Genomic DNA, 26,717 nt, shown 5'->3' with positions numbered 1-26,717 from the left:
GCCTAACTGGAAAATGGAGTTCAGAAGAAAATTCCATTCTCAAACTGGCAGCTCAGTGCTCCCCCAGCTGGATTCTGAGCATAATCTTTCTTCTTGCAGCCCTTATGGTAGGCCAGTAGCTCCCTTTGGGAGGAGTGAGGCTTCTTAGCTATGCATAGGTGGAAGGGAGAAGATGTCTTCAGCTGCAGCAGGTGCCCCAATTTAGGAAGACAATTCTCGAAAGCCTTGTTAGCTAGGCAAGAGTCTAGAGAGAACACTTTTTTCCCCTCTGAATCAAATCTTTTTCTCATTTACACACTCCCGTCATGAGATTAAGCGTGAAAGGAAATATGCTAAAGTATTCCGAGCTGTTCAACACTGTTACTAAACACAACAAAAAGACACGTCTTCCAAAGGCCTTTTCTTCTCATTCACCCCTGTGGTTCATTCTTGGAGCAAGGTTTCTCTCCAGTTGAAGCCCCCAGTTGGTCCATGGGTCAGAGGAAGGATGGGTGGGTCTGTCAGCTGCCATATTCCAGTCTCTCCTAATTCTTCACAGGAACAAAATCCCAGGTATGGGATCTGAAGAGCAGCAAAGAAAGGGGAAAGAGAAGATGAGGCTTAATGTGTCAACTCTCACCCAGACACAAAGATATTTCGGTGGCCCTGAAAAATTATTGTCAGAAATGAACAGGGGATTTGTAGAACTGCATTCCATTCAACAATCAATACAGAAAATGAAATGGGTAAAACTGATAAATTAGAGGGAAGGGTATTTACATTGCAAGAGGATTCATCAGAAGGACCCATTATGTGAGGAACTCTCCTAGTGCAATTAAATAATTGTTTATAGACTACTGCTTAATAAAGTAGGAGAAAATGAAAACCAAACAAACATATTGCTCGGGTGCCAAGAGTTAATTCTTAATTGCAAGTCAAGTTAAAAAGGCAGCTCAAACATTTCTGAAATTATACTTGGACACAATGGGAAAGATTATTCAAGTTTTAAAAATTTGTTTTAACTTTTTTTTTAATGCAGATCTGTTAACATTCAAAGCAGAAGCTGTGGGCTCCCTAACTTCAGTAGTCATGGCAATTTCAAAATTTATTTGTGCATGCATGTGTGTCCAGACCTGCATTCATAAACAAGACCCCGCCCCCCCCCCAAAAAAAAAATCTCTGCCCTCCAGAAGCTTCCAGACGAATGGGAGGGACAGATGCATAAATAAGCTTTTTAAAAATGAGAACAAAAAATGCCATTGAGTTTGAACCAGGTTCTCTGGTGCAGAGAAAGGAAGTACCTAAATTGCCTGAAGGAAGTGTGTGGGCGGTAGCAGACCAGAAAACCTCTCCCACAGTCATGAAAATGAGGACTCCAGATGTGTGGGTCAGCCTCATGGGTTTTCTGTCTTGCTGCCTTGTTCGTGGTTTGCCTTTCAGACCGGTCATTTTAAATTGCTGCAATCCTTGGCCTACCTGGCATCCTTAAGCTAAGCTAAGGATCCTTGGCATCCTTAAGCTAAGCTTGAGATGCTGTATGTTCTGGAGCCAGCTTTGCTTATCCAATCCAAGTGCCTCAGGGAAATTCAGGTGATTTGCTTATAATTTTTAGCTGCTTCTTAAATTTTAGCTCTTAGAAGCTGGAATGAGCTCTGAAACATTTTGTCTATTATACAAAGCCTAATAAAGTGCCTTACACAGAGTACCACTCAATACATCTTAGTTGAGTGAATCAATAAATGGATCTTCCCCGTTCAGCATAAACATGTGCTTCAAAGAACTGAGCTCTCAGCTAGTCATTGAACTGTCATAAAACTACTAGACACCATGGGCCCCAGACATGCAAGAAGGAATTACCTTTCGGACCATTTGTACAAAGTCCTTGGAGTTCTGAGGTGACAGACCCTGCAGCTGGCAGGTACATGCTTCAAGGGATGATGCGTGAGCCACAATCAGAATGTTATTTCCTGGAGGGGGTGGGGGAGAGAAGCAAGGAATGGGAAGGTCATTTCTTTAAAGACATATGTAACAAATACTGGAAGCCAAGTGCTCTACAGAGGGGCAAACATATACAAGAAGATAATTTGCCCAAGCAATTATTTTTTCTTTTTTGAGTTAGAGTCTCACTCTCTTGCCCTGGGTGGAGTGCTGTGGCATCATAGCTCACAGCAACCTCAAACTCTTGGGCTTGAGCAATCCTCCTGCCTCAGCCTCCTGAGTAGCTGGGACTATAAGTGCCCTATGATAATTGGCTTGCCAAAGTAATATTTTGAAAATGTTTTATTATTGTTAAGGAAGCCCAATGTTTTCTTAAGAAGCTTTTTATCTTAAAGTAATTATAAATTTATAGGAGGTTAAACACATACATACACCAGCAGGTTGTACCCTTCACCCAGACTCCCCCAATGGTAACATCTTACGAAAGTGCGGTATACTATCAAGGCAGGCACGGTGGCTCACAGCTATAATCCTAGTACTCTGGAAGGCTGAGGCAGAAGGATCCCTTGTGTTTAGGAGTTTGCCACGAGCCTGAGCAAAAGTGAGACCCCATCTTTACTAAAAATAGAAAAAAAGTAGCCAGGTGGCTGTAGTCCTAGCTGCTTGTGGGGCTGAGGCAAGAGGATCACTTGAGTTTGAGGTTGCTGTGAGCTATAATACCACTCTAGCCTGGGGGACAGAGTGACTAGTATAAAGTGTGGTATACTATTAAACCCAGGGAGTGGACACTATTATAATCCACATAGCTGATTCAGATTTCCCCAGGCCTACAGTTACTCCTTGGTGTGTATGTGCGTACACACTTCTCTGCTAATATATTACATGTGCAGCTTTGTGTAAACACCACCCACAATTGAGATACAGACTCTTTATACCATCCCTACTTACATGGTTTTAAATGTTGCCACTATAGAATTGTGAGTATTTGAGACTTTCTGGCTGGCAGCACATGTTGTGTACCTCGATGGTCATGAATGGCTTAGTAGTGATAAACTGGGAGGTGGGGATTATCTATAATTATATCGCCCAGGGCTACCTGCCGTCAACATGTTCATGTATGCATATATAATTCCAGTCTTTGCTCTACAAGTACAAGTATTTTAACATAAAAGGATATTGGGATTGTGCACACTATTCTGCAATCTTCCTTTTCCACTAGAAGTATTGGGAACAGTCAATCTTTCTTGTCATTAAATAATGGAGCTTGATGTTCAGGAAATTCGGTAGCAAGAAGCCTTGAGCTTATGGAACACAGGTCTTGGTTGGTAGCAGCAGGAAGTGTATTATTTGTGTAGTTGTGTTTGTGTGTGGGTGTCAGTGCTCCTAGATCAGTTATGAGAAAAACAGTGGTATGCTAGAGAGCTTTTGGAAATTACAAAAGACAATCTCCTTTATAAAATGTAAGGTGAGTAGCTGTCATGCATAATCTCTGTCATTAGATACAGTGACTAAGCTTATGTGTTCCTCTGAAATACCTACCATTTTAGGTGCTCGAGCATATTACAAATTCAATGTGAAAATATCTAGAAGAAAATCTGGAAATACCATTGTTTTTCTTTCCTATTAAGCCAGTTTGCCAAAGCAAATTGAAACATTTTGAATAACCTATTAAGCATGATGAAAAAACTATCACATATTTAAACATGGAGTCCAAAATAATGCCACTTACCTTTACTTTTACATTCACTTATTATTTCTTTTGTTACTTGGAAACTTCTACTGATGTAAGTGTCATAGGATTCTGAAACCACTAACTTGCTGACTGGAAGGTGAGGTCTGGAATAGAAAAATGAACAAAGGAAATGAAAACATTTTGATATAGAGACAAAGGACATCACTCTATAAACATTTATTTCAAGACTTTTCTAAAGTTCTAATATTTCTGTTAATCCATTTCCCTAGAAAAAAGGGAGTAATAGGGAAGAGTATTTCCTATGCACTGAAGTGTATAGAAACAAAGACTGTACATGTGGTGTTACAGTGTCTAGATGAAAAATGAGGCATTCAGCGTGTTTTTCACCCACACGAGCTGTGTATTGGTATCCTACATAGCTAATAGAAAGCAAGCAGGGGTGGGTGAGGTGGCTTATGCCTGTAATCCCAGTGCTGTGCGAGGCCGAGGCAGGATTGCTTGACACTCAGAGTTCAAGACCAGTTTAAGCATAAGTGAGATGCCATCTCTACAAAAATAGAAAAATTAGCCAGGTGTGGTGGTGGTGTACACCTGTAGTCCCAGCTTCCTAGGAGGCTGAGGCAAGAGGATTACTTAACGCTAGGAGTTTTGGTTGCAGTGAGCTGTGATGAGGCCACTGTACTCTAACCGAGATGACAGAGTGATATCCTGCCTAAAAAGAAACAAACAACAACAATAACAACAACAACAAACAAAAAGAAACATGCAAAGTAGACATTAGACCTCTCTACCTACTCAGGTCAGCAGGGATTTCCCAGGCCTCTCTTCAGGAGCCTTACACACAACAAAGATAGGAAAATCAGACGTTAAGTCCCTCTGATTTGTGAGGCTACACAATTTCACCTGTCTTTTCCTTTTCTTTCTCTCTTCTTTTGAACACAGACCATAAACCTGGCACTAGGAAAATCCCAGGGGCCATAAAGATCAAGAGAACCCAATCTCTGTGCTTGAGGAGCTGTCTGTGTGACTGAGCAAACTATCAGCATGATCTACAGGTTTTCAGTGGGCAGTTGGAAGTAATGCCTCCCATCCTGGTGACCCTGCACATCTTTAAAGCCAGTCACTGATGCCCATGGGGGCCAGCCCATCTCTGTTCCCTCCACTTAGTTCTGTGTGTTTTCTGGTCCGTGAGATGAGTTCATCTTGTTTTGGGAGTGTCATTTCCCTTTCTGTTTTCTTATTTTGTCTTTTCATTGCTGGGTGTTTAGTGCATGGAGAGGTGGCGGTGGGATCTTACAGAAAACTCACATGGCATCTTAAGCAGAATACATTAGTGTCACCACTGCTGGTACTGACAGTATTTACCAAGAGGTTCCCATGTGTCAGGCTGTGGGTGAGTGTATATTCTTTCAGTATAATCCTTCCAGCAGCCTTTTGTAAACAACAAATGGAAGCTTAGACAGGCTGCAGCTCACTGGCCTACACTCACACCATCAGCAGCTCTTCCTGCCCAGAATCGAATCTGCGTCTTTGAGATCTGCCTGTAAGCTTCTCCTCCACCCTGGACAACTTCTGCCAGTGTCCTCCTTAAGGCTGCCATTCGGTGCATGTGGGCTTGTTGTCCATTTCATTTGAAGGAGAACCGCCCTTCTCTGACGTTCTCTGGCAGGCGTCTCTCTCTCATGCTATAACGTTGCCTTTTTCAACTAATCCATACAATTTGAGGCTTCATCTCCTCCCCTACCTCCCTTACCACATAGAAAATGGTTGAATTGAATTTTGATTTGCTGGAGAGGAAAAGTTAATCTGGAATAAGGCCTGTGTCCTGCTCTCCAGGTTTCCACATTCACCCTTTGCTTGCATTGCTGGGGGGACATGGGTGTCTGTGTGCACTGAAGGGCTTAACTGGAAGGAGTCTGGACACTTAACTGGAAGAAGTCTGGACACTTCCCAGTAGCGTGGGAAGCTTGGAAAAGGCACCCAATGAGAACACTGAAGACATTGTTGGCCCAGGTTGGCCTGGGTGGGGCTGGTGATGAAAGTCCCATCATCAATATTAGCAGCAATTTCCCCTGTATCCAGGCCAGAGGGATGATGTCTGTTGGCTTGGGGACTGCAATTTATTGCTATTTCCCCACAAAGAACAGAAAAATAGTGGCTAGAGTGGGGATAGAACAACATGTAAAGTATTATAGTAAGGGATCTTACTGATTCATTTAAATTCATTTTTGAGGAATGCTAATTCCTTTAAGAAAAGAAAAAGTAACACACAATTAATTAGGAGGGTTGTCTGAGGTCTTATTTGCAGAGCAGAAAAATGAGTGTGTGGAAAAAAAGACGTTCTCTCCTACCTTAGCCAGAAATGTATGCTGCTTTATATGGGGCTTGGGTGGATATTTGAAATTAAAGGTCAGTGGTATCACAAGAAAATTAATTCTGCTTACAGTGGCCACTGGTTCTAAATTCTTCCCTAAGAAATATGAACTTAATTTCCCACTATAATTGTTGTGACTGTTTCTCCTCAAAGAGATTTTACAAATGCCAGACTGGAGTTTTGATAATTAGTATAATTATATTATTATTGGATAATTCTTAATTGTGTACATGTGAATTATTCACCTGTGAGCAGTCTGTTAATACAACCACTTTTTAAAATCCCAGCATGGTCAGGTCTAATCGAAAAAGCAAAGGAGTAGGAATGAGATCACTGGACAGCACATTACATGGTGCTTGACATACAGACATGACGGATAAAAGTTAGCAATGATGATGATGACGACTGTCATGGTGATGGTGGTGGTGTGTGGTATACACAGTGTATATATAACTTTGGGCAAGCCACGTGAACTCTTTTGTATATAAACTCTATAAACTCTTTTGTATATAATCTGGAGTACTAGAAGGATAATGATTCAGACTTTGGTATGGATCTCAGGGCAGAGGTCTGAGCTGGACCAAAGCAGGCTGAGGTGCGGAAGGTACACCAGGGCGTTGATCACATACACCCAGGCTGACAGGTTTGAACCTGGCCCAGGCCTGCTAAACAACAATGACAGCTGCAACAAAAAATAGCTGTGAATTTAGAACCAGAAGTGTGTAGCTATGTTCTCATTATGGCGGGTGCCTGTAGTCCCAGCTACTTGGGAGGCTGAGGTAAGAGAATCGCTTACAACTAAGAGTTTGAGGATGCTGTGAGCTGTGACGCCACAGCACTGTACCCAGGGCAACAGCTTGAGACTCTGTCTCAAAAAAAAAAAAAAGAAAAGAAAAATGGCTTGCCTACATTCTGGGATTATAGCAATAATAAATAAAGATAGTAAAGAGAATTAACAATACTTCAACAGTTAAAAGTGAAAATCCAAAGCAAGACATTGTCATCTCATCTCCCAACAAGGTTCTCAACTGCGTCATCATTAGCAGGAGTTTATTCTTGGAATACAAATGGTTTTATTATTACACCAAACTAGATAGAATAAAAGGCAGGAAAATCCAATACAAGGGGTTGAGGGCTGGGAATCTAAATCACACTAATGCCAAGTACATGGCCATGCTGGCTTTTCTCCAGTTTTGTTTTCCCAAATCATAGACTTGACTTCTCCACCAATAGGAACAACTGCCTGGAGGTGATGTCTGTCCCTTCATCTCTCTCTCATGAACTTGGCCTGGTCATAGAGTGGAAAGTATTTCCACGTTGGCCTCAGGACCTAGCGGTTTCCGGGGGGGTTACCTGTAGGTTGTATCAACACTCAGGTTGGCTGCAGCTAACTCCGAAGGAGGTATCCACACAGGTAATGAGTTCCCAGCAACCCATTTTGTCCACTCAAATAAGCCAGGCTCTACACGGATCTTCAAGTGATTTTCTTGTTGTAAACCTTAGAGGTAAAATAGAATGAAGATGAAGGAAGTGTAGCTATGTTCTCAGTGGAAAAATAAATTATCAGCCAAATTGTTGCAAAAATGCTGGTAAATCGGCTGTTCTCTTTTTTACTGAATGCTAACCTGGAAGCATGTGGGTTTGGAGGGTTTTTAATTTTTGTGTGTTACAAACACATGAGTTTAGTATTCTTGCCATACCCCTAGGCTATCTGCTGACTTTAGGCGGTATCTGATTTAAGGGGAAAAACCTTAGAAGTTATTATTCACATAATTTATTCCATTCTGTGACTGAGTAATAGTCTGAGCCTATAGTTCTAGCTCCTGGGAGGCTGAGGCAGGAGGATCACTTGAGCCTAGAAGTTTGAGGCTGCAGTGAGGTATGAATGCACCACTGCACTCCAACCTGGGGGACAGAGTGAGATTCTGTCTCTAAAAATAATTAATTAAAAATAAAAGGATTTGAGGTTGTTAAGGACACCATTACTCCTGTAAACAAGAGACAACAAATCAAAACAGGGGGAAATTATTTGACTGTTTTAAGTGCAGAGAAAGGATCATACTCCATAAGCTCTAAATATTTTTGCAAAGCCTACAGTTCATCCAAGAGAGCTTTGAATTCTCAAGAAAAACATTATTAGTACAATATGAGTACAATTTATTTTATTTGGCTTAGGCTGACAGAGTATGGTTTTATGACTTCTGCAAGATCATGGTCTAAAGCAGCAGTTCTCAACCTGTGGGTCACAACCACAGGAACTGTGTTAAAGGCTCGCGGCATTAGGAAGGTTGAGAAGCACAAGAATCCTTGCTAAAAATTCCAGATTCAAACCTTTCAGTTGGCTAATGTCCCATGACTCTCAGATAATTTAGGTGCAGAACAGCCTAGAGACAGAGGAATGGACTAATTGACCTTTGTCAACCCAAGAATCTTATACCTTTTAAAATATTGTGGGCAGTCTGAACGCAGCGTAGGGACGGGGAGCAATAGACATGGTCAATAACCGTGTTACTCTCTAATAAGGCTTCACCTGCAAGGAAAACCAAAGAAGAATCAGTGATAGATTTACCTAGTTCAGCTCGACACTCAATGTGAAGGGTGTCACCAGACTCTGTGGGCCCCTCTTTCCCAGGGGGGCTCACGTAGAGCCAATGGTTTCAGCCTTGTTTCCCCCTTTATCAGTGTCCATATGGAAGAGGTCAAGTAACAGGTCCCTTCTTGTCATGTTCTTTCCTTCTCCCTGGTGCTAACAAGTGGTAAAACATCCATCTAGGAGAGACCTAGGGGCACAGGACAATGCTCTGACTTCAAGTTTGTGGTAGAGGTGAGAAAGTTGACATTGCAAAAATTAGGCCTTGTTTTAATTTTATTCTGTGCTAACCAAAACCTCAACTTGTCATATTCTTGGACATCAGAAATAAATCCCAACACCTGATCATTTAACCCTTCCTTCATGGAATCCACTTCTCTCCACTGGATAAAGTCCCAGCACCTCAATGTGGTGGTCAAGGTCTTCCATGAACTTATCTTTCTCCATATTTCCTCATCAGCCTAATCTCTTGTCCTGCCTTAATTTATGCCAGGGGGGTCTAACCTGCATCCCATGCTGATTTTGTGAGCACTTTTTCTGCTTATCTGTGATCTTGGAAATCATGAATGTGTGCACAGACCTTTTTTTGGCTGATCAGTTTGCATTAGTGTTTGTGTATTTAATGTGTGACATGAGACAACCCTTACTCTTTCAGTGTTTGGCAGAGAAAAAAAAAGGTTGGACACCCCTGATTTATACTCTAGAACGGAGACTGCCTGTCTCTCTGCACACTTTTGATACTGTTTCTTACTTCTACAACTTTGTGGCATTTCCCACCGAGAACACCCTTTCTTTCCTTTTGCTCCATCTTTAACAGTAACTTCTACTTCAGCTCCCAGCTTCCAGTTCCCTCTTCTACCCTTTTAGATTTTTTTTTTTTTTGGCCCTCCCATAACATTCTGTGCATGGCTTTGCTTTTGCATTTAACATACAGGGTGGACATAAAGTTCATGGGCAATTTAAATAGTAAACAAGTTTAAATTACACATGGACTTTATGTCCACACTGTATCATATGATATCTGTCCAGGCATAAATTTGTTTCCTTGATGGTGGGGACTCATACCTGGGTCTCCAACACCCAGCTGGGTAACTTGCACAAATTAAGTAATCAATAAATATCTGTTAAATGACTGAACAGGACAGGATAGTGTCTCCGCATGGCAGGCATGGAATGAATCTGCAAAGACCTGGGCATCTTTGAAGTACCACCTGGCTTGTGTAAATTCAGCCACTCCAGGGCTCTTTGCTCCTGAACTCTTGCCCTGCTCTTACAGCTATGTGGCGGAGGCTGCTGTCTTGAACTAGAAGCTGACCACCCAAGCCTGACCTCCCGCGTCACTGTATCATGTGCTCCCTAGTAGGGTCACCCCTCGTTTAATTTGGTAAACTAATCCGGGGCTGAGCACAGTGTCTCAAACCTAAGGGTTGGATAATAAATCCCTTTGGAATGGAGGAAATATATTGCATGTAGGAAAGTTATGGAAACCCACCCAAGGTGTCCTGAGTACCTCTTGGTACCAGTCTTCTGAAGCAGCACTCAGGACACTCACCCACGAGTCTTGCTTGCATACATCCAAAGACCGTGATGGGTGCGTCTTTCTCATAGTCCCGGAAACCACCGCTCCGCGGAGGTAAGCTGTGAGGCATGTTCAGGTTGGTGCGTATGTAGCGGCCTAGAGAAAGAAATGGTCAGGTAACTCCTGCGTGAGTTTCTTGTTTCCTTGGGACTTCCCTTGCTGATCCTGACACGCTCTCAACCCTCATTCCTTCCTCAACAAAGAGACCAAAATGAACTTGCAGAAGATGACAGAAAATATCAAGGCTGACACTTCCCCAGTGAAGTGACTCCGACCTCACTGTTCCTCGCTGCCAACAAAAATGACAAGAGATCATTTCCAAGTGAAAGTAACAACCAGACGCTCTAAAGCAGGTGGGATTCTCTGATTAGGCAAGCCTCTCTACTTAAAATGCCACTCAGATGAAAGTGGAACCCAATGAGCCAGGGTGATTTAATGGAAGGAACTCAGGGTATGTTCTCTCTGACCTTGGACAAGATATCTGCCGTCTTTGGTCCCTGGTGCTTCCATATAGAAGGGTGTCAAGAAATTATGTCCTCCCTAAAACTCAAAGACAATGACTAAGGACTTACAGTCAACAGGCATTTTCTGTAATACACAAACCATCAGGGACACCATCTGGATAAATGTAGCTTAGCAGCGCCCCCTAGAGGCCATGATGGGCATGCCGGTGCTGAGCCGACCTGCCAACAACTCACCTTTGGCATCAAAGCACTGGGACAGCCAGTACTTCCCAAACACAACATCCATCCTCTCTCCATGCCGACACACAAACAGGCATCGCTTTTGAGGGCCAGGCTGGCTGTTGACTCTCAGAGGCTGTGGAGAGAGAAAGGCTGTTAGTGGGGAAGTGCCTAGCAAAGTAGACATGCCCTGGGGCCGGGTGCCAAGAGGGCTGAGCTCCAGTGCGAGTCCCACGGAGGCATGCCTTGGATTTAGCTTGGCCTTTATGCAAAATGAGTTACTAAGGCTCATCCTACAGGCCTCACAAGGTATTTTGAGGCTCACATGAGATAAACCACATTCTTTGTAAAATAAGAAGGGTTATGAAAATGCAACAGCCACAGTTGTTAGGAATAGCATTTGGCATTACTAAAACAGGATGGCCAGTTTAAGTTACAACTCAATGGTAAAAACCAGCCACTAATGTACAGATAGCTGTCTAGTGGGACAGCTTCCTCCCCAAAAGGGACACCTCATCAGCTTGTTCAGGAGGTGAGGACTTTTATTATCACACTTATGTCTTCTGCCTCATCTCAGAGAGTGGCTCTCAGCTCACATGGTTCTCAAGGTCTGCTCCAGCAGTGCAGCCTGTTTGCCTAGGTAGGGGCTGTGTCTGACCACATCCATGCTCAGAGAGGGCAACCCTTGCCCCTGGGTGGTGAAACAGAAGAGTCTAGTGAGGCATGTCCAGATGACCTTGGTTTCTTTCTTTCTTTATTATTTTTACCTGAATATCACTTTATTAAGAGGCCAATAAAAAGTTATCTTCATATGGTTTCTATAACTGCTGGGTGGGGCCTTTAGAAGTTTCTACTTTCCTTCTTTCTGAGATGGTCAGCTGTTTCCAGTTTCTTCAGTGTACCAGGTCCAGGCTGGCTGGCACTGGACACTTCTGGTTGCCCTGATATGCCTAATACGTGGGACGGTGGTCTTTTCCATTTCTTTTCCTATTGTTGCCTAATTCAAAACCTGGGCTCCAGCCAAAGGAGGGTACTCTTTGGACCCTCAACTTGCTTAAACTTTCAAGTTACTTTTGTCTGCACTATTCAGTAACTACTGCACCACACCTCCCATCTCAGCCTTTCTTGGAGAAGCTAACATACACTGAGCACTCATGATATGCCGGTTGCTGTGTGAAGAGCCTTATTTTATTATTTTCTTTAATATTCACAATAATTTACCAAATAGCTACAACTAAGGGCATTATTCCTACTTTATAGAGATAAAATATCCCCTCCTCTTTCTGTGCAACAACCTTCCCTATTAGCGTAGACTCAAATGCTGGTGGTGGCTGTCGGTCCCACATAGCTGACCCTTCCTAGCTTTGAATTACAGTACATCTTTTAAAATCTTGTGTACTTTCTCTCCAAGAGGTTGGGGACCTTTGGGGGCAGCAAGGGAGATGCCTCATGGTTAATAAATAGGTTCTTGGTGAGTCCTGATTAGAGTGGAGGATATGGCTCTGGTGATCACCTTACCTGCATGGGCTGGCAGATGATAGTCAGGGGTGTTGGCTCCCCCAGTCCCTGCTCCTCATAATGCTGCCTCTCCAAGACTCTATCCCCAAAAGAGAGAGGGTTGGACGACGACGTATTTAAGATGGAGTACGAACTGCAAAGGAAGATAGGGAAGATGCTCACTGCTTTGGCAGGGAGTCATCAGCACTCATCCTGGTAGTGCAATGGCTAGGAAGGCTGAACAAAATGGGCTATTCCTGGGGAAGAACATCTTGTTTTCTGCTGAATTCTTGCAATTAATAAGATGGGCAGATGCATTCATCCCTCTGGGCAAGGATGGGGCCCAGTGATTTTATGCTTATTAGGATGCCACAGACGTTGGCAGCAGAGGCATGTTAAAGAATAATGAGGTATCAATTATGTACCACTCTTTGTAGCTATTTTTCTTGTTCAAAAGAAATAAATAATCCCTGATATCTTTAATATTTTCTATGGTAATTTCCATCTGAAGTGAAGAAGGAGCGGCGATTCTCAGCCTCTCCACCACTTTGCCCATAACTCCTTACGCTCAAGGAAACTCTATCCTCTGTTCCATCCTCTTCAGCCTCCAACCCCATACCCACCTCGGTCCCACCCCCAACAAGATGATTAAAGACAGAAAATTTCAGAGGAGACTGTTCTCACCAGATGTTTAGGGCTGTGAGCCAACAACTTTCATTACTGAGTGTAACTACAGAAGCCCAAAAGAGGTCTCACTGCAAGGAAGTCAGGCAAAACGTGCCAAGTTTAAATTATTGTGAATAGTGAGACCCCAAAAAGCTTCATCTAATAAACATTTCCATTTACATATAGTTATTAGGCAAATCCAACAAACATCTTGTTCTGTGTTACTAGAGAGAGGCAAGGGGGAGCATAAGTTGTAGACGTCTTGTTTCTTTGCAGTCTGGGTCCCATGTGTCCTAATTTGCCCAGCACAGTCCTGGTTTGTGTCTGTTTCCCCAGAAACTTGTTCAGTTCAGCCCCTGTTCTGGATCATTCATGTTAAATACAGTGTTATTATTATAACTATCTTTCTTTTTTTTATTCAATAAATATTTATCGAGTATCTATCACATGCCAGCACAGTTGTAGTTGGTGAGGCTATGAGGAACAAGTCAGTTAACAGAGCTTATCTACAGAGATTGGAAAGCGCTTTCGTATACATGTCTACTTTTGATTTTCACAATAACCTCACAGAGTAGATAGGACAAGAATTATTACCACCCTCGTATGGTTAAGAAAATCTGAGCTCAGAATGTTCTGATGACTTAAACAAAGAATTTTATTTTATTTATCTTTTTTTTTGGGGGGGGGCAGTCTCATTCTGTCACCCTGGGTAGAGTGCTGTGACATCACAGCTCATAGCAACTCTTGGCCTCAAGCGATCCTCTTACCTCAGCCTCCAGAGTAGCTGGGACTACAGGTGCCTGCCATGATGCCCTCCTAGTTTTTCTACTTTTAGTAGAGATCTTGCTCTTGCTCAGGCTGGTCTTGAATTCCTGAGCTCGGGCAATCCTCCCACCTCAGCCTCCCAGAGTGCTAGGATTACAGGCCTGAGTCACTGCACCAGCCAAGAAATTTTTTTTAAAAAGAACTTTTTATATTCAACAATATTATGGCTGTTAGTAATTTTTTTCCAAAAATGATATAATTTTAATATTTTAGCAGCCCTTTCACTCTCAGGAGTGGCCCTTTTTGACTATAAATAAATGATAAGACTCATTCCACTTACAAACAATGGCCTCAAAAGTCTTTATTTTGAAAAAGTAACTTTCAGCCCTTGTATATATCAGAATCACCAGGGGGCCTTTAAAAAAATACTCATGCCTGGGCCCCACTCCTCACAGACCGTGATTCAGCAGGTCTGGGCAGGGCCCAGGAACCTACAGTTTAACAAAGCTGCATCAGGACATCTGGCGCGGAGCCAGTGAAACCTACTATGGTAAAATTTAAGTAACTGTAGCCCAAGGAAATCTGATGCCATTTACACAGTCTAATAGACAAGCTGTTCTCCATTATTTTAAACTGAGACCTTCCCGAACATCACACAGTTAAAGAAAATTCAGTTTTACTGTCTGAGTCATCACAGCCCCAGGGACTAATGTGTCTGAAGATCTGGAGTCGTGCTGACTTCTTGCTTGTGCGTGTCTCTTTATTTCTTTCTGTGAAGACACAGATAGGATCCCTCTCTCTCCCTCCTTGAGGTCACATGGCAAGGAAAAAGCCAGCCTCCTTCCCTGCTTACCAGTCACTGCAAACAAAGGAGCTGGCTCACTCTGAGACAGCATGGGGCTGTCAGTCCCAGTAAGACAATAGTCAGATAGTTTATGCTGAGATCCGAGAGGGGAGGAGGCCGGGCTTGACACCTAGAACATTTTCCCAAGCACAGAGGGCCCCTCCTTGGGACCCACAGGTCTGTGGTTAGCCCAGAGGGCCCCGGCAGCTCACTCTGTCTCTGAGGACACAATGGAGCTTCTTCACTGACAGATACACAGGGATCCTCAGAACCAGGCAAGACACTCCAGTGCAGGCGGTAAGAAGGTGTTTCCCTAGGAAGGACTCAGAGAACTGAGGCAGGGAGGGGTGAAGAAGGTCGCCAACCCCTAGTCCGCATCAAGCCAGCCGCCCATCAAGCCAGTGAATGGGGTCCTGCCTGAGCTCCCCCCGCGGCTCTACCTGCTCAAGTCTGTCTCTGGGAAGGACTGAGCCGAGGTCTGTCATAGGGTGAAGCTGGGCTCTACCTACTTGGCTTAATTCTGCCTCTGAGGTTAAATAGGAAAGTGCAGGGCCCTTGTTAGGATCGCTTTTGTGGAAGAGATATTTGCTTCGATGAACACAAAAGCAAGGACTGGTAAACAAGAGACAGAAAAAAATATCATTGTACATGCAGTGCTGTTATATACCTGACTGAGCCACGTGAAGCGAGGCCTGATGAAGTAAGTGCAGTTATTAGCTTTACTTTCCAGATAAGCAAACAAGTGCAGAGAGGTGATACAGCTGGGCCAGGTGACACAGCTGCTAAGTGGGAGAGATCTGAATCCAAGACTACTGAAATCAGAACTTAATTTTCCTTTTTTTGAGACAGTGTCCCGCTCTGGGGGCTGAAGTGCAGTAGCCTCAGTATAGCTCACAGCAAACTCAAATTCCTGAGCTCAAGCTGGGACTATAGTCACCCACCACCATGCCTGGCTAACAAAACTTAGTCTTTTTTTTTTTTTTTTTTGAGATAAAGGTTCACTTTGCCATCCTTGGAGAATGCCATAGTGTCCTAGCTCACAGCAACCTCAAACTCTTAGGCTCAAGCAATTCTCTTGCCTTAGCCTCCAGAGTAGCTGGGACTACAGGTGCCCACCTCAATGCCTGGCTATTTTTAGAGATGGGGACTTGCTCTTGGTCAGGCTGGTCTTGAACTTGTGAGCTCAGGCAATCTGCCCGTGTCGACCTCCCAGAGTGCTGGGATTACATGTGTGAGCCACGTCGCTCAGCAAAACTTAAAGTCTTAATTACAGTATCCTAATGCCTAAGGTTAGCATTTCCCTGCTCTCAGCATGGCTGGCTGTGGAAGCTGATAGTTTAATTCCAGACCTGATACCAAGGGAAATAACATCACTAGTAATTTCTCAAAAGAAAATGACACACAGACTGAAGCCACTTAGGTTGGCCCGTGCCTCAGTCTGAGCTCTGACTCAGGACAGAGTGGGTTTGAATGACGTGACCTTAAGCATGTCAGCAGGGCGTCTCATCTACACGCTTCTCGTACACGGAAAGAGATGTAGGCCGGGCGCAGCGGCTCACACCTGTAATCCTAGCACTCTGGGAGGCCAAGGCAGGTGGATGGCTTGAACTCAGGAGTGGGAGACCAGCCTGAGCAAGAGCAAGTCCCCTCTCTATTAAAAATAGAAAAACTAGCTAGACATTGTGGTGGGCGCCTGTAGTCCCAGCTACTTGGGAGCCTGAGGCAAGAAGATCCCTTGAGCCCAAGACTCTGAGATTGCTGTGAGCTATGACGACATTACAGCACTCTACCTCGGGCAAACAGAGTGAGAATCTGTCTACAAAAATAATAATAATAATAAATAAAAAAATGATTGAGATCTGTGAGCTGTGCTTTATTAGGCAAATAATCTTTTAGTTCTTAGTTTATTTATGCATATTTTGCTTTACTTGTTTTTATAAAGATAAAATAGTGACTTTGGAAATCCAGCTTGGGCATTTTGATCTTCAGAAACATTTCTGAAAAGGCAAATGTTTGGGGAATATGAGGCAGCTTTGACACTTTAATTTTGTGCCATCAGATGCTGCATGTTCACGAGCAGGCGGGGAGGTGGGGAATGGAAGGGAGCAGAAGGGACTGCCAGTGGGGGTTATTAAGGAAGCAAATATTCTTCCCCATCTTGGGGTCTGTGGTTTGTCTGCTTGTTGCTCACCAGGGTACGGGACCCTCTTTTCTTTTCTCCCTCCAGGCAAAACACTTGCTGAAATCACCCGTCTCTCCTCTTTTGTGGTGGAATAATGACGTCAGCCACCAAGCAGCTGGTGCCCAGGGATTCTGTCCCTCAGCCATGTTGCCACATGGTGAAAACGAGGGAGGAAAAAAAAAAGTGGCACCCAGACCCTGGCTAGACCCTCGAGTGTGGCAGGGAAGCACTGGCTTGAAGCTGCTTGAATTGAGGGAGACAAGGTGCCTTCCCCTCCCATTTTCTTATGGGGACAAAATTGGCCAGATGACACAGGCCATTCTGAACATGGGACCAGTAAGGGATGGGGGCAAAACAGTAATGAGGGTGGGCGGGAAGTTACTGCACTAGGGAAGGCTGGGGCAGCAATGTCCCCTTGTGGGCCCTGGCAGTTGCCTGCTCCCGTAGGCACGATCTCTGTTGTCAGGCAGGCAGGTGCTGCCTCTGAGGACTTGCCCAGGGTCCCCTGGAGAGGCACAGTGAGGACTTCTGACCATCCACTATTGGTTTGGCCTGCGAAGTGGGAAGCTGCCCGGCTGCTCGGGGAGGGAGGGTCAGACCACCCCAAGTAACGACCCAAAGCAGTAAAGACACAGCACTGGGGTGATACGACCCTTCAGCCAGAAGAGATGGACCCCGAGCAGCCTCGGTGGAGTCTCCCAGCAGGAACTCAGGCAGGGGCTGTCTCACGTGGGGAAGGCAGGGGCAGGCAGAGCAGTTCATTTCGCCTCTTTCCCATGCACTCACATCTCCTTTCCAGGAAGTCTGGAATTCTTAGAGCCTTCTTCTCCTGGACTCCACTTCCTGTCATTGCTGTCTAGGACCAAATCCATTTCTGCCACCTCCTCAAAGCCTCCCTTGGCAGCGCTCTTCAAAAAGCAGCGGGCATCTGCTGGGCAGTGTGCTTACCCGTGAAATATCCAGGTGCTGCACTCATCGGCCTTGGTGATGTAGTTCTCGGGCAGGAGTCCAGAGCAGCCCGTGGTTAAGGACGTGCCATAGATCCAGCCCTCGCTGGTGCTGGTCTGCTCCATTGGGGACATGAAGATGAAGTCCCCAGGGACCAGCTCCAGCTCGTCGTCATTCTGTGGGGTGTAGGGGTAGATCACCTGTAATGTCTGAAAAAGGAAGAGAGGAGGAGTGAGCCCTATGCCTGACTGTTCTTCTGAGTCCCCAGAAGGGGGACTGTGTGCTGGGCATCAATGCTGCACACGGCCAGAGGGCGCCACCTGCAGGAGGCTCTGAGGTCCACAGGCTCTGAGTAGACTTGGATTCTGATGGGAGAGCTCATCTCAGTCTAGGGTGTTGTGGCTGTGCACCTGATGCTATGGATGTTTCTAGACTTGGCTTCAGGCATGATGTCATTTCCCACTGGGACTCAGATACAGTGCTTAGAAATTCAGTGGAAAGACTGTGGGCTCTCTGGATGACTATGATGCCAGTGGACTTAGACCTAGAATTAAACCTTTTCAGATTTTTAACTTTGTTTGGCCTCAGTTTTCTCATCTGTAACAAAATACCTAGAGTATAAAAGTTAAATGAGACAATCTGAGCAAATACCTTAGGACAGAGCTGTGTATACAGAAGAGGCATAATTATTTCCACTGAACCATCATGGCACCTGATCCCCCGTGTGATGTCCTTCTGTCCAGTCGGCCCTGACCCCTGCACACTGTGTTGGGTAAGCCTGTGAGCTAATCAGCTCACTGGTGTTGAGTTGACACAACACATGTTGGGAAGAGAAAATTTTCTTCTAGAAATCTTTAATGAAAGGAGCCAGGAGAAGTGTGATCCTTCTCAGAGGATGAAATTGCTAAGGTACGCAACTTGTCTGTACCGCTGGATTTCGGGCTTCCTTTTACAAAGTAGGGCACCTTTCCCTAGTTCCAACTCCAGCATCTTTCACTTCTAGATCTTTCTGTTCCCTGATCACCTCCTCACTCCTCTTGTCCCTCTACCTCATACACACTCAAACCACCTTTCCAAACAAGCGAGGAAAGTTTTCTAGAAAGGATCATTAAAACAGCTTAAAGGAAAAAAAAAACATTCGCATGAAATCTCATAAATCTCAAAGATGGGGGTGTGATGTCCCATGAAAAGGAACATTCTTTTTCCAGGAACAAGGTGGAGAAAGACACTGAATTGTGGGAAACAACCCTGAACCTGCTTCCTTCGGACACTCAAGCCAAGCATGGTGCTGGCCCATCATGCCTTTGGCCCAGTGGCGCCTTTCTCTTGAGAAACTCAACATAACTTCAGAGAACTCCTGAAGGGAGGGGGCTATTCCATCTCAGAATATTCCCAGGGAAATCGAGACCCAAAAGGTTGGAGACACTATGTCTTAGGCAGAGAATAGTTGGGTAATAAGTGGCTTTAAAAAAAATATATATATTTTTTGAGACAGAGTCTTAGGGCAGAGCCTATGGCTCAGGGAGTAGGACACCGGCCCCATATAAGGGTGGTGGCGGGTTCGACCCCAACCCTGGCTAAAACTGCAAAAAAAAAAAAAAAGACAGAGTCTCCTCCTGTGCCCTGGGTACAGTGCCAGGGCATCATAGCACTCTTGGGCTCAAGTGATTCCCTTGCCTCCGCCTCCTGAGTAGCTGGGAGTACAGGGCCTGCCACAACACCTGGCTAGTTTTTCTATTTTTAGTACATACCAGGTCTCACTCTTACTCAGGTTGGGCTCAAACTCCTGAGCTCAGGTGATCTACCTGCCTCGGCCTCCCAGAGTGCTAGGATTACAGGTGTGAACCACCACGCCTGGCCTAGTGGCTTTGATTTATTGAATGAACAATGAAAGGATTCAGGAATTGTAGCACATTTGAAATTATAACTGGGAACCATGTCCCCACTTCTCATTTCTTACCAAAAGCAGACGAAAAAAGTTAGCTTAAGTTTGAGAGGTAGACCCATGCCTAGCTTACATGACCTTATTATATCCATTCTTTTCTTTTATATTTGTTATCTACTTTCAAGAATTCTTTTTGTGCCCATCTCAGGTGTGTGTTTGCTCCCTTCCTATGCTGGTTGTGAACTTAAAGTTCAACGCATTTAAGGACAGTCTCAGCCCTGTATGAACTTCATTGCCTTTAAAGCCCTTTGTGTTCTTAGGGATAATAATAGCTACAGCAATTTTTTTGTTGCATCTGCTTTGTCGTGAGTTAAAGCCTTTTCGTACATCCTCTTGTGTAGTCCTCACAACGGTCTACCACAACATTGTCCTATTTTACAGATGAGAAAACTAAAGACTAGCTGGAGAATTACACAAGTTGTCAAAGTGAATCTAACCTCCCCTAAAATGATGGAGCCAGAACTTGAAGCTGAGTGTGCTAGAGTCCAGAATTCAAGCTTTTTTTTTTTCTTTTTATAACTCTGTCCCCTTCCTCCAGATTTCTTTTGCTGGGCGTGTGCAACTGGTGTGGCCCAATGTAATCCCTAACATGGAAGAATCAATGTGAAGTACAAGTAGGCATCTGTAAGTCCAGAGCAAGTGAGAATCTACTGTTATGTTTTTTTTGAGACAAGGTCTCACTTTTTTGCCCTCGGTAGTGTGCTGTGGTATCATAGCTCACAGCAACCTCAAACTCTTGGGCTTAAGCAAGTCTCTTGCCTCAGGCTCCCCGAGTAGCTGGGACTACAGGCGCCTGCCACAATGCCTGGCTCATTTTTAGAGATTAGGTCTTGCTCTGGCTCAGGCTGGTCTTGAACCTGTGAGCTCAGGCAGTCCACCCTCCTTGGCCTCCCAGAGTGCTAGGATTACAGGTGTGAGCCACCGTGCCTGGCCTTCAAGTGAGACTCTAAATAGCAGAGGTGGAGACCTGGGAGTTTCCCCTACATCACTGTGCCTTGCTGAGTGTCCTTGCCTAAAACCACTTTCCTTCTCTGGACATCTGTTCCCTCAGTGGAACAATCACTAAAGACTGCTTCCTGGGGACACAGTGAATAAGGCAGGCACGAAGAAGTTTACATATGCAGAGAGGCTCAGGTTAGGACCAAAAGACCTCAGGGGGAGAGGTCTCGTCCAAAGGGGCCAAGGAGAGTTTTGTCAGAAGGAGCAGTAATAAAGGAGCTTTTGCAAATAAGAGATAAAAGAGGCCAAGTTATTTTTAGAAAATAATTCATGTGGGCGCTTGCTGCCTCTTTCCTTCCATGCCAATTGAGCAGAATGTGGGTCAGGCAGAAAAGCAATTACCCTTTGAGTTAACTGGAGGGCACTGTTGATGAGAGGAGATTCCTTGTAAAATTCCATCGCCACCTTCCTTCTCTTAGGAAAGTGACTTCTCAGAGGCCATCTGTATGCAACCCTGACTTTCTTTTTCTCTCTGCCATCAGAAGGAGTTGAACCAGCCACACCTACTTTGTTATCTTTAGGGCTCATCCTAAGTGATTCCAGGAGATGTCAGACTTCTTAAGTAAGAGCAGGCCCACACTGCTTAATGCATATGCAGAAGGACGGGGCAGTCCCATCAGCAGAGTCAGACAAGGCTGCATGCCCTTGACACTCACAGGGTACAGTGCTTAGTCCTGAACGTTGATTTACTGGTTATTGGCTCTTCTTAACATTTCGAAGATAATGGTGAGGCTGCTGGGTCTTAACCCTGAGGTTCTATTTTTCATGTCTAAAAAAAGCCTAAAAGAAATGCTAAGAAGCTATTTAAACTAACAAAACATCAGTTCTTTCTCTGTTTAAAAAAACAAATGTAAATAATTGCTTAATAAGTATAGTTAAATCTGAAGACAATTTTTTTTTTTTTTTATCAAATTGTGGATTTTTTTTGTTAATTTATTTTGAGACTGAGTCTCACTTTGTCACCCTGGCTAGAGTGCTGTGGTGTTATAGCTCACAGCAACCTCAAACTCTTGTGCTTGAGCAGTCCTCTTTCATCAGCCCCCCAAGTAACTGGGACTACAGGTACGTACCACCATGCCCAGCTAGTTTATCTATTTTTAGTAGAGACAGGGTCTCGCCCTTGCTTGGGCTGATCTTGAACTCCTGAGCTCAAGCTATCTACCTCAGTCTCCCAGAGTGCTAGGATTACAGGCATGAGCCACTGTGCTAGCCCAAATCATGTGGTCTTTTTTTTAGATGCATTGCCCATCTTTATTTATCAAAATACCTGGGCTCTGGCTTCAGCTCTGGTCTCAAATTGCCATTTAGCTTTGGACCAGCCCCTTGATTTCTTTGTGTCTCAGCTTCTCCTTCAGGACAAGGACAACAGTACCCTTCTGAGACAGCACAATGCTCGTCTAGAAAGTGATGTTGATGCCCTCAAAAGAAAGATGGTAGATCATCGTGACAGTCTTTCTTCCTGCAATGGGGTCCATTTGTCTCACATTTTCCCACTGCAAAACATACTCTTAGAACGGTTGGCCAGAGCTTCCTTTCCAAGTGTGTCCGTCCTCTTTCCTCTCTGCTGGACTCAAAGCTCCTTGAGGACAGCACCACATTTTAAAATTCTAGTATGTTCCATGATACCTTGCATGGTACAGATACTCAGGAAATATCTGTTGATTATGTCTTTGTAGGTTTTTTTTCTCTTTGTATTTATATGTTCTTTACCCCAGTTAAGGTCAGGATGATGTCTTCTACCAACACCATGAATTCATATAATATTAAAAAAATTTCCAACATATTTTCTATCTGTTCTCCCATTTCATTTGTATATCATCCCAGTAAGGTTGGCAGGGCCGATAAAATCACGGGGATGTTACTTGGGGCTCAGAGAATGATGCATGCTGAAAGCTTCCCCATATGTTGGGTACAGCCTGGACAAAACCCTGGGCCAACCGATTCAGTTCCTTGTTCCATTTGTTCCTGTTAGCACCCATTTCCCTGCAGCAGCAAGCTGCTGATTGTGGTCACATCCCCACACCTGGTAGCATCCGGAAGTGCAGTGAGATATTACCTCGTGGTTAGCAAATCGGATATCCCGAGAAAATATAGTCGCCACCCAGTCACACCCTAGTTTGACATCAATGTTCTGGGCGAGTTTCTCTAGGGTGGGTAAGTGGCTAGCTTGGAAGTGGTAAGCCAGGGTCACGTGCAGCTGCTTCTTATGAGGTTCCACATGTACTTCTGTACAAAAAAAAAGAAGAAAAAAGTCAGTTATTGGAAGGTGGTAATCATAGCAATGGTGGAGACTTAAGGAAGAACGCGAACAGGAGCCCTCATCAATTTTGCTTCCCACACAGCAAAGAAGTAGTCCCCTGGCTAGAGAAACTCTGTTTCTCTCCTTCCCAGCAGCAGAATAAAGTGGCAGGGGGATGAAATTCTGAATCAGCCCACTATTCAAGGGACAAAGAGCCACCACGCATGGAGAGGGCTCTTTGTAGGAGCTCTAGGTCTGCCCAGGGTGTTACTTTTGGTTGATTCCTTCTCATCCCCTCCAGTTGATTATCGGCAGCCCCCATTCAGATGAGGAACCTGCAATCTAAAGGGACAAAATAATTAATGTAGAAATATGAAGTATATTTTGTAATTTTTTGACTCTCAAGATTATACTGCCTTCATTTTGCAATCAAGTCTCATAGCTTCTGGGTGAGTCTAATGGAAAAATGAAAGAGGAAAAATGGATATTTGCAAAGTTGAAAGCAGGGTTTCTCAACAGCATTTTGGGTTGAAGAATTATTTGTTGGGGAGGGTGGGAGCTCTCGTGAGTATTGCAGGGGGTTCTGTGGCATTCCTGGCCTCTACTCCCTAGGTGCCAGCAGCACCCTCCAAGTTATGAAAATGATTTCACATGTTGCCAAATGTCCTCAGGAAGTAAAATCACTCTTGGTTGACAAGCACTGGTTTAAAGTATATAGACTATTACACTGCAATACCCCGGGAAACAAAACAAGACCAAGAAAAACCCCTCAGCTGCCTCAGGGAATGACTTTTATTTCTCTTTTGTACTTACAATGAGGAGGAATTGTCATCTGCCTAAACTAGAACAATGAGAAGATGCAACTAGAAGAAATCTTGAAAAATAAAGGGGCTTGGGCAAGTCATAAAGCAATTAGTGGCCAAGATAGAACTAGAAGTTGGACCTTTTGGTTTGAAGTCCTTTTTTCTGTTATATTCCAGTGCATTTCTTTGGTGTAAGCTCCATGAGATGTTTGTTTCTTATTCACACCATATTCATGCCCCCCGCCCCCTACCCAGCATATTATGTAGGTTTGCAGTATTTGTTTCTTTTCTTTCTTTTTATTCATTTATTTATTTATTTTTGATAGGGTCTCACTCTCTTGCTCAGCCTAGGTCATAGCAACCTCAAACACCTAGATCCAAGTGATCCTCCTGCCTCAGCCTCCTGAGTAACTGTGACTACAGACGCCTGCAGCAATGTCTGGCTAATTTTTCTATTTTTAGTAGAAATGGGGTCTTGCTCTTTACTCAGGCTGGTTTTGAATTCCTGAGCTCAAGGGATCCTCCTGCCTCAGCCTCCCAGAGTGCTAGGATTACAGGTGTGAGTCACTGCGCCTGGCCTTCAGTATTGGTTAAATGAGTGAAGACACGTGGGTGAATCTCCTTAAATCTCCTAGGATGGAGGGAGACACTAAATCTACTTGATGAAGGTATCTGAATGCTCCAACATCTAGAATACCAAGGCATAAATCCTAGGCCCATGGGCAAAAATGTGATCGCCTGCCTTCCATGCTAGGTAATAAATACAGAGCTGGGCCAGCCATGCTGGGCAGGGTCACTGGTTCTCCAGATCACCACCAGGGGGCCACCCAAGGGCAGAGAAAGGAAGTCAGCCAAGTCTTAGTGACAGCAGAATTTTGGCAAGGGGCTGGTCCTACCTCTTTCCCTTGTGGGAAACCGGGGCCTCAACTTGTCGTTCCGTAAGCACTCTCAAAATCTGGGGCATCTGAGACCCACCGTCCTCATCTGCAGGGGATTTGGGTTTTGTGGCTACAGCATTACTTTTGGTTCTTGTGCGGATTTAGTGGTTCTGACAATAACTACTGTGGGATGAAAAAAGCCATTGCCTTGAGACTGAGGGATAAGAACAGCAAGTAATTTGCCTCTCTGTTGTGCTATTTCATTGAAATATTAAGCTCCTGTGGAATGTCTGGCCCCACCTGAGACTAGGCCTGGGGGAGCATAAGGAGGCCCCTCCCCAGGGCAGAAGGTGTCTTACAGACCCAGGGTTCCTTCTGAGAGTGGAGAGCTCAATTTGATCCTGCAGATGCTGAGCCCTGATTACGCTCTTCCTGGGTCTGAAGCCCTACTTGGGACTTTTCTGGCAAACAGGAATGATGAGGAAAGAGCCTGAGTTAGGGATGAGAACAGCAGCGGAAACAATGGCAGGTGAGGTGTAGGTCAAGGGCCAGGAGGCTGAGGAGCAAATTGTGTGGCTTTGCTCATCTTCCCCCGTCTGCCCTGCCATAATATATGCGGTGGGCAAACTCTGGGGCTCCTCCAGGTTAACATTCGGCACTCAGTGCCCCGTCAGGGCAGCCTCCCCACCGTCGGCCGCTCACAGCCTCACAGTCCTGCCTGTGCTGCAACCCCCAGCCTGGGAAGGCCCTGCGTCCAGTGTTTCCTGATCAACACCTTCCCGTGCAGGTCTTTCCTCTGTGAGCCTCAATCCAGTGCCCCGGAGGGGTGTTCCCTCTTCCCACAGCTACTGCATGGGGCCTGAGCTGGCTTCCCAACTGCGCCTCTGGTCAGGAGAAACCACTCGTTGTTCTCTTTTCTGCTGCATTTCTCGGGGATAAACACAAAGTGGGTGCCCAGTAAGTACCCGCTGACTGCAATTTCATTCTGGAGGGAGCCACAGACCCCGCTCTCTGCCGGGTCATCTGTTTGTCCTTCTGTGTAAGGGTCTCATTGAGTTGTTTGTCCCTGTAGTCAGATGGGACAGTTCGCAAACTGCTCCCTCTTGCCCCTTCCTGTGCCTCCTGCCTCAAGCACCCCTTTAAGCTAATCTCTCTGATGGGCAATCTCAGTTGGTTTGAACTAAGAGCTCCATGAAAAGGACATCTTGAAGGAGTTACATTTTGAGACAGGACTTTTGAGGCTTCAGAAAGTCCAAGGGCATTCGCTCCGTAGATTTTATGATAATTTAGTGTGAAGTAGCCCCTCTTCTCTCTCCTATGCTTCCCTTTCGAGAAAAGCTCGGGATCCTCACAGTGTGAACGGTGAGACCCAGATAAAAACCTGCAGGGGTGGGACTCACAGGGGAAGCCAGGAAGGCTTCCTAATTCTAAACCGGGAGGAGGAGGTGGAGCTGCTGCCCAGGAACATGCTCCAGTTCTGAGTGGACAGTCCCCTGCGCCCTGCAGTTTGGATGCACAGGGAGCGAGCTAACAGAAGGAATGCGCCTCAGATAGTCTCTCCAGAGGTGGCAGAACCACAGTTGAATATTTTTACCAGGGAGCTTAGAGGTGAGTGCTGCAGTGTCCTTTGTCACATGCGCCCATTCCTGCAGCCCCGCCACCTCTTGACTCCATCCTGCTCCTCTACAAACATTTCCCATCCATTTCCTTCCCAACTCTTTTTGACTCATGTGGCTGGTGTGGCAGCTGTGTTCACTCACCGGTTTTGGACGCAGCCTCCGCAGCAAAGTCAGCAGCAAACTTCTTGAGGACCTCGGCACTGTCTTCCTTCACGAAGAGGCCGATGAAGTTGGAAGAGGTATAGAGCTCAAGGGGCAATGGGGCTGAGAACTTGCATTTCCAGCGGCTGACAGTGGTCTGCAGGGCCTCCCCCAGGGCATCCACCTTGCTGTCTTCACACTGGCCGGGAAAAAGCAGCAGGCTTCCCTCAGAGCCCGGGAGACGTGGGAGTCTGCTGCTACTCCACACTGGAGCCCTGTCCCCACAGACTGGAGATGTAGTCCCTCCATCTAATAACACAATTACTGAGCTATCACTCCCGTCTGTGGGGAGAGA

At 45.1% G+C, this 26,717-nt stretch overlaps 1 protein-coding gene across 2 annotated transcripts in view; it reads right to left on the bottom strand.

Annotated features, from left to right (window-relative positions):
* Window positions 1-409: 409 nt before the first annotated feature.
* The window catches only part of UBASH3B (ubiquitin associated and SH3 domain containing B), a 142,130-nt gene continuing 115,822 nt past the window's right edge, over window positions 410-26,717 (bottom strand). For both annotated transcript variants that reach the window (XM_053594708.1, XM_053594709.1), the window contains exons 4-14: window positions 26,363-26,561; window positions 22,739-22,908; window positions 17,739-17,947; window positions 12,355-12,487; window positions 10,852-10,972; window positions 10,127-10,249; window positions 8,422-8,514; window positions 7,338-7,482; window positions 3,647-3,753; window positions 1,837-1,946; window positions 410-561 (exon numbers count right to left, since the gene is read on the bottom strand). In XM_053594708.1, coding sequence (XP_053450683.1) covers window positions 424-561; window positions 1,837-1,946; window positions 3,647-3,753; window positions 7,338-7,482; window positions 8,422-8,514; window positions 10,127-10,249; window positions 10,852-10,972; window positions 12,355-12,487; window positions 17,739-17,947; window positions 22,739-22,908; window positions 26,363-26,561 — 1,548 coding nt within the window. In that variant the 3' untranslated portion in view covers window positions 410-423. The remainder of the gene's footprint in view (window positions 562-1,836; window positions 1,947-3,646; window positions 3,754-7,337; window positions 7,483-8,421; window positions 8,515-10,126; window positions 10,250-10,851; window positions 10,973-12,354; window positions 12,488-17,738; window positions 17,948-22,738; window positions 22,909-26,362; window positions 26,562-26,717) is intronic.

The sequence above is a fragment of the Nycticebus coucang genome, chromosome 6 (assembly GCF_027406575.1).
Source record: "Nycticebus coucang isolate mNycCou1 chromosome 6, mNycCou1.pri, whole genome shotgun sequence".
NCBI classification, from domain to species: domain Eukaryota; kingdom Metazoa; phylum Chordata; class Mammalia; order Primates; family Lorisidae; genus Nycticebus; species Nycticebus coucang.
Note: the sequence above shows the minus strand (reverse complement) of the source record. Positions and strands in the feature narration are given on the sequence as shown.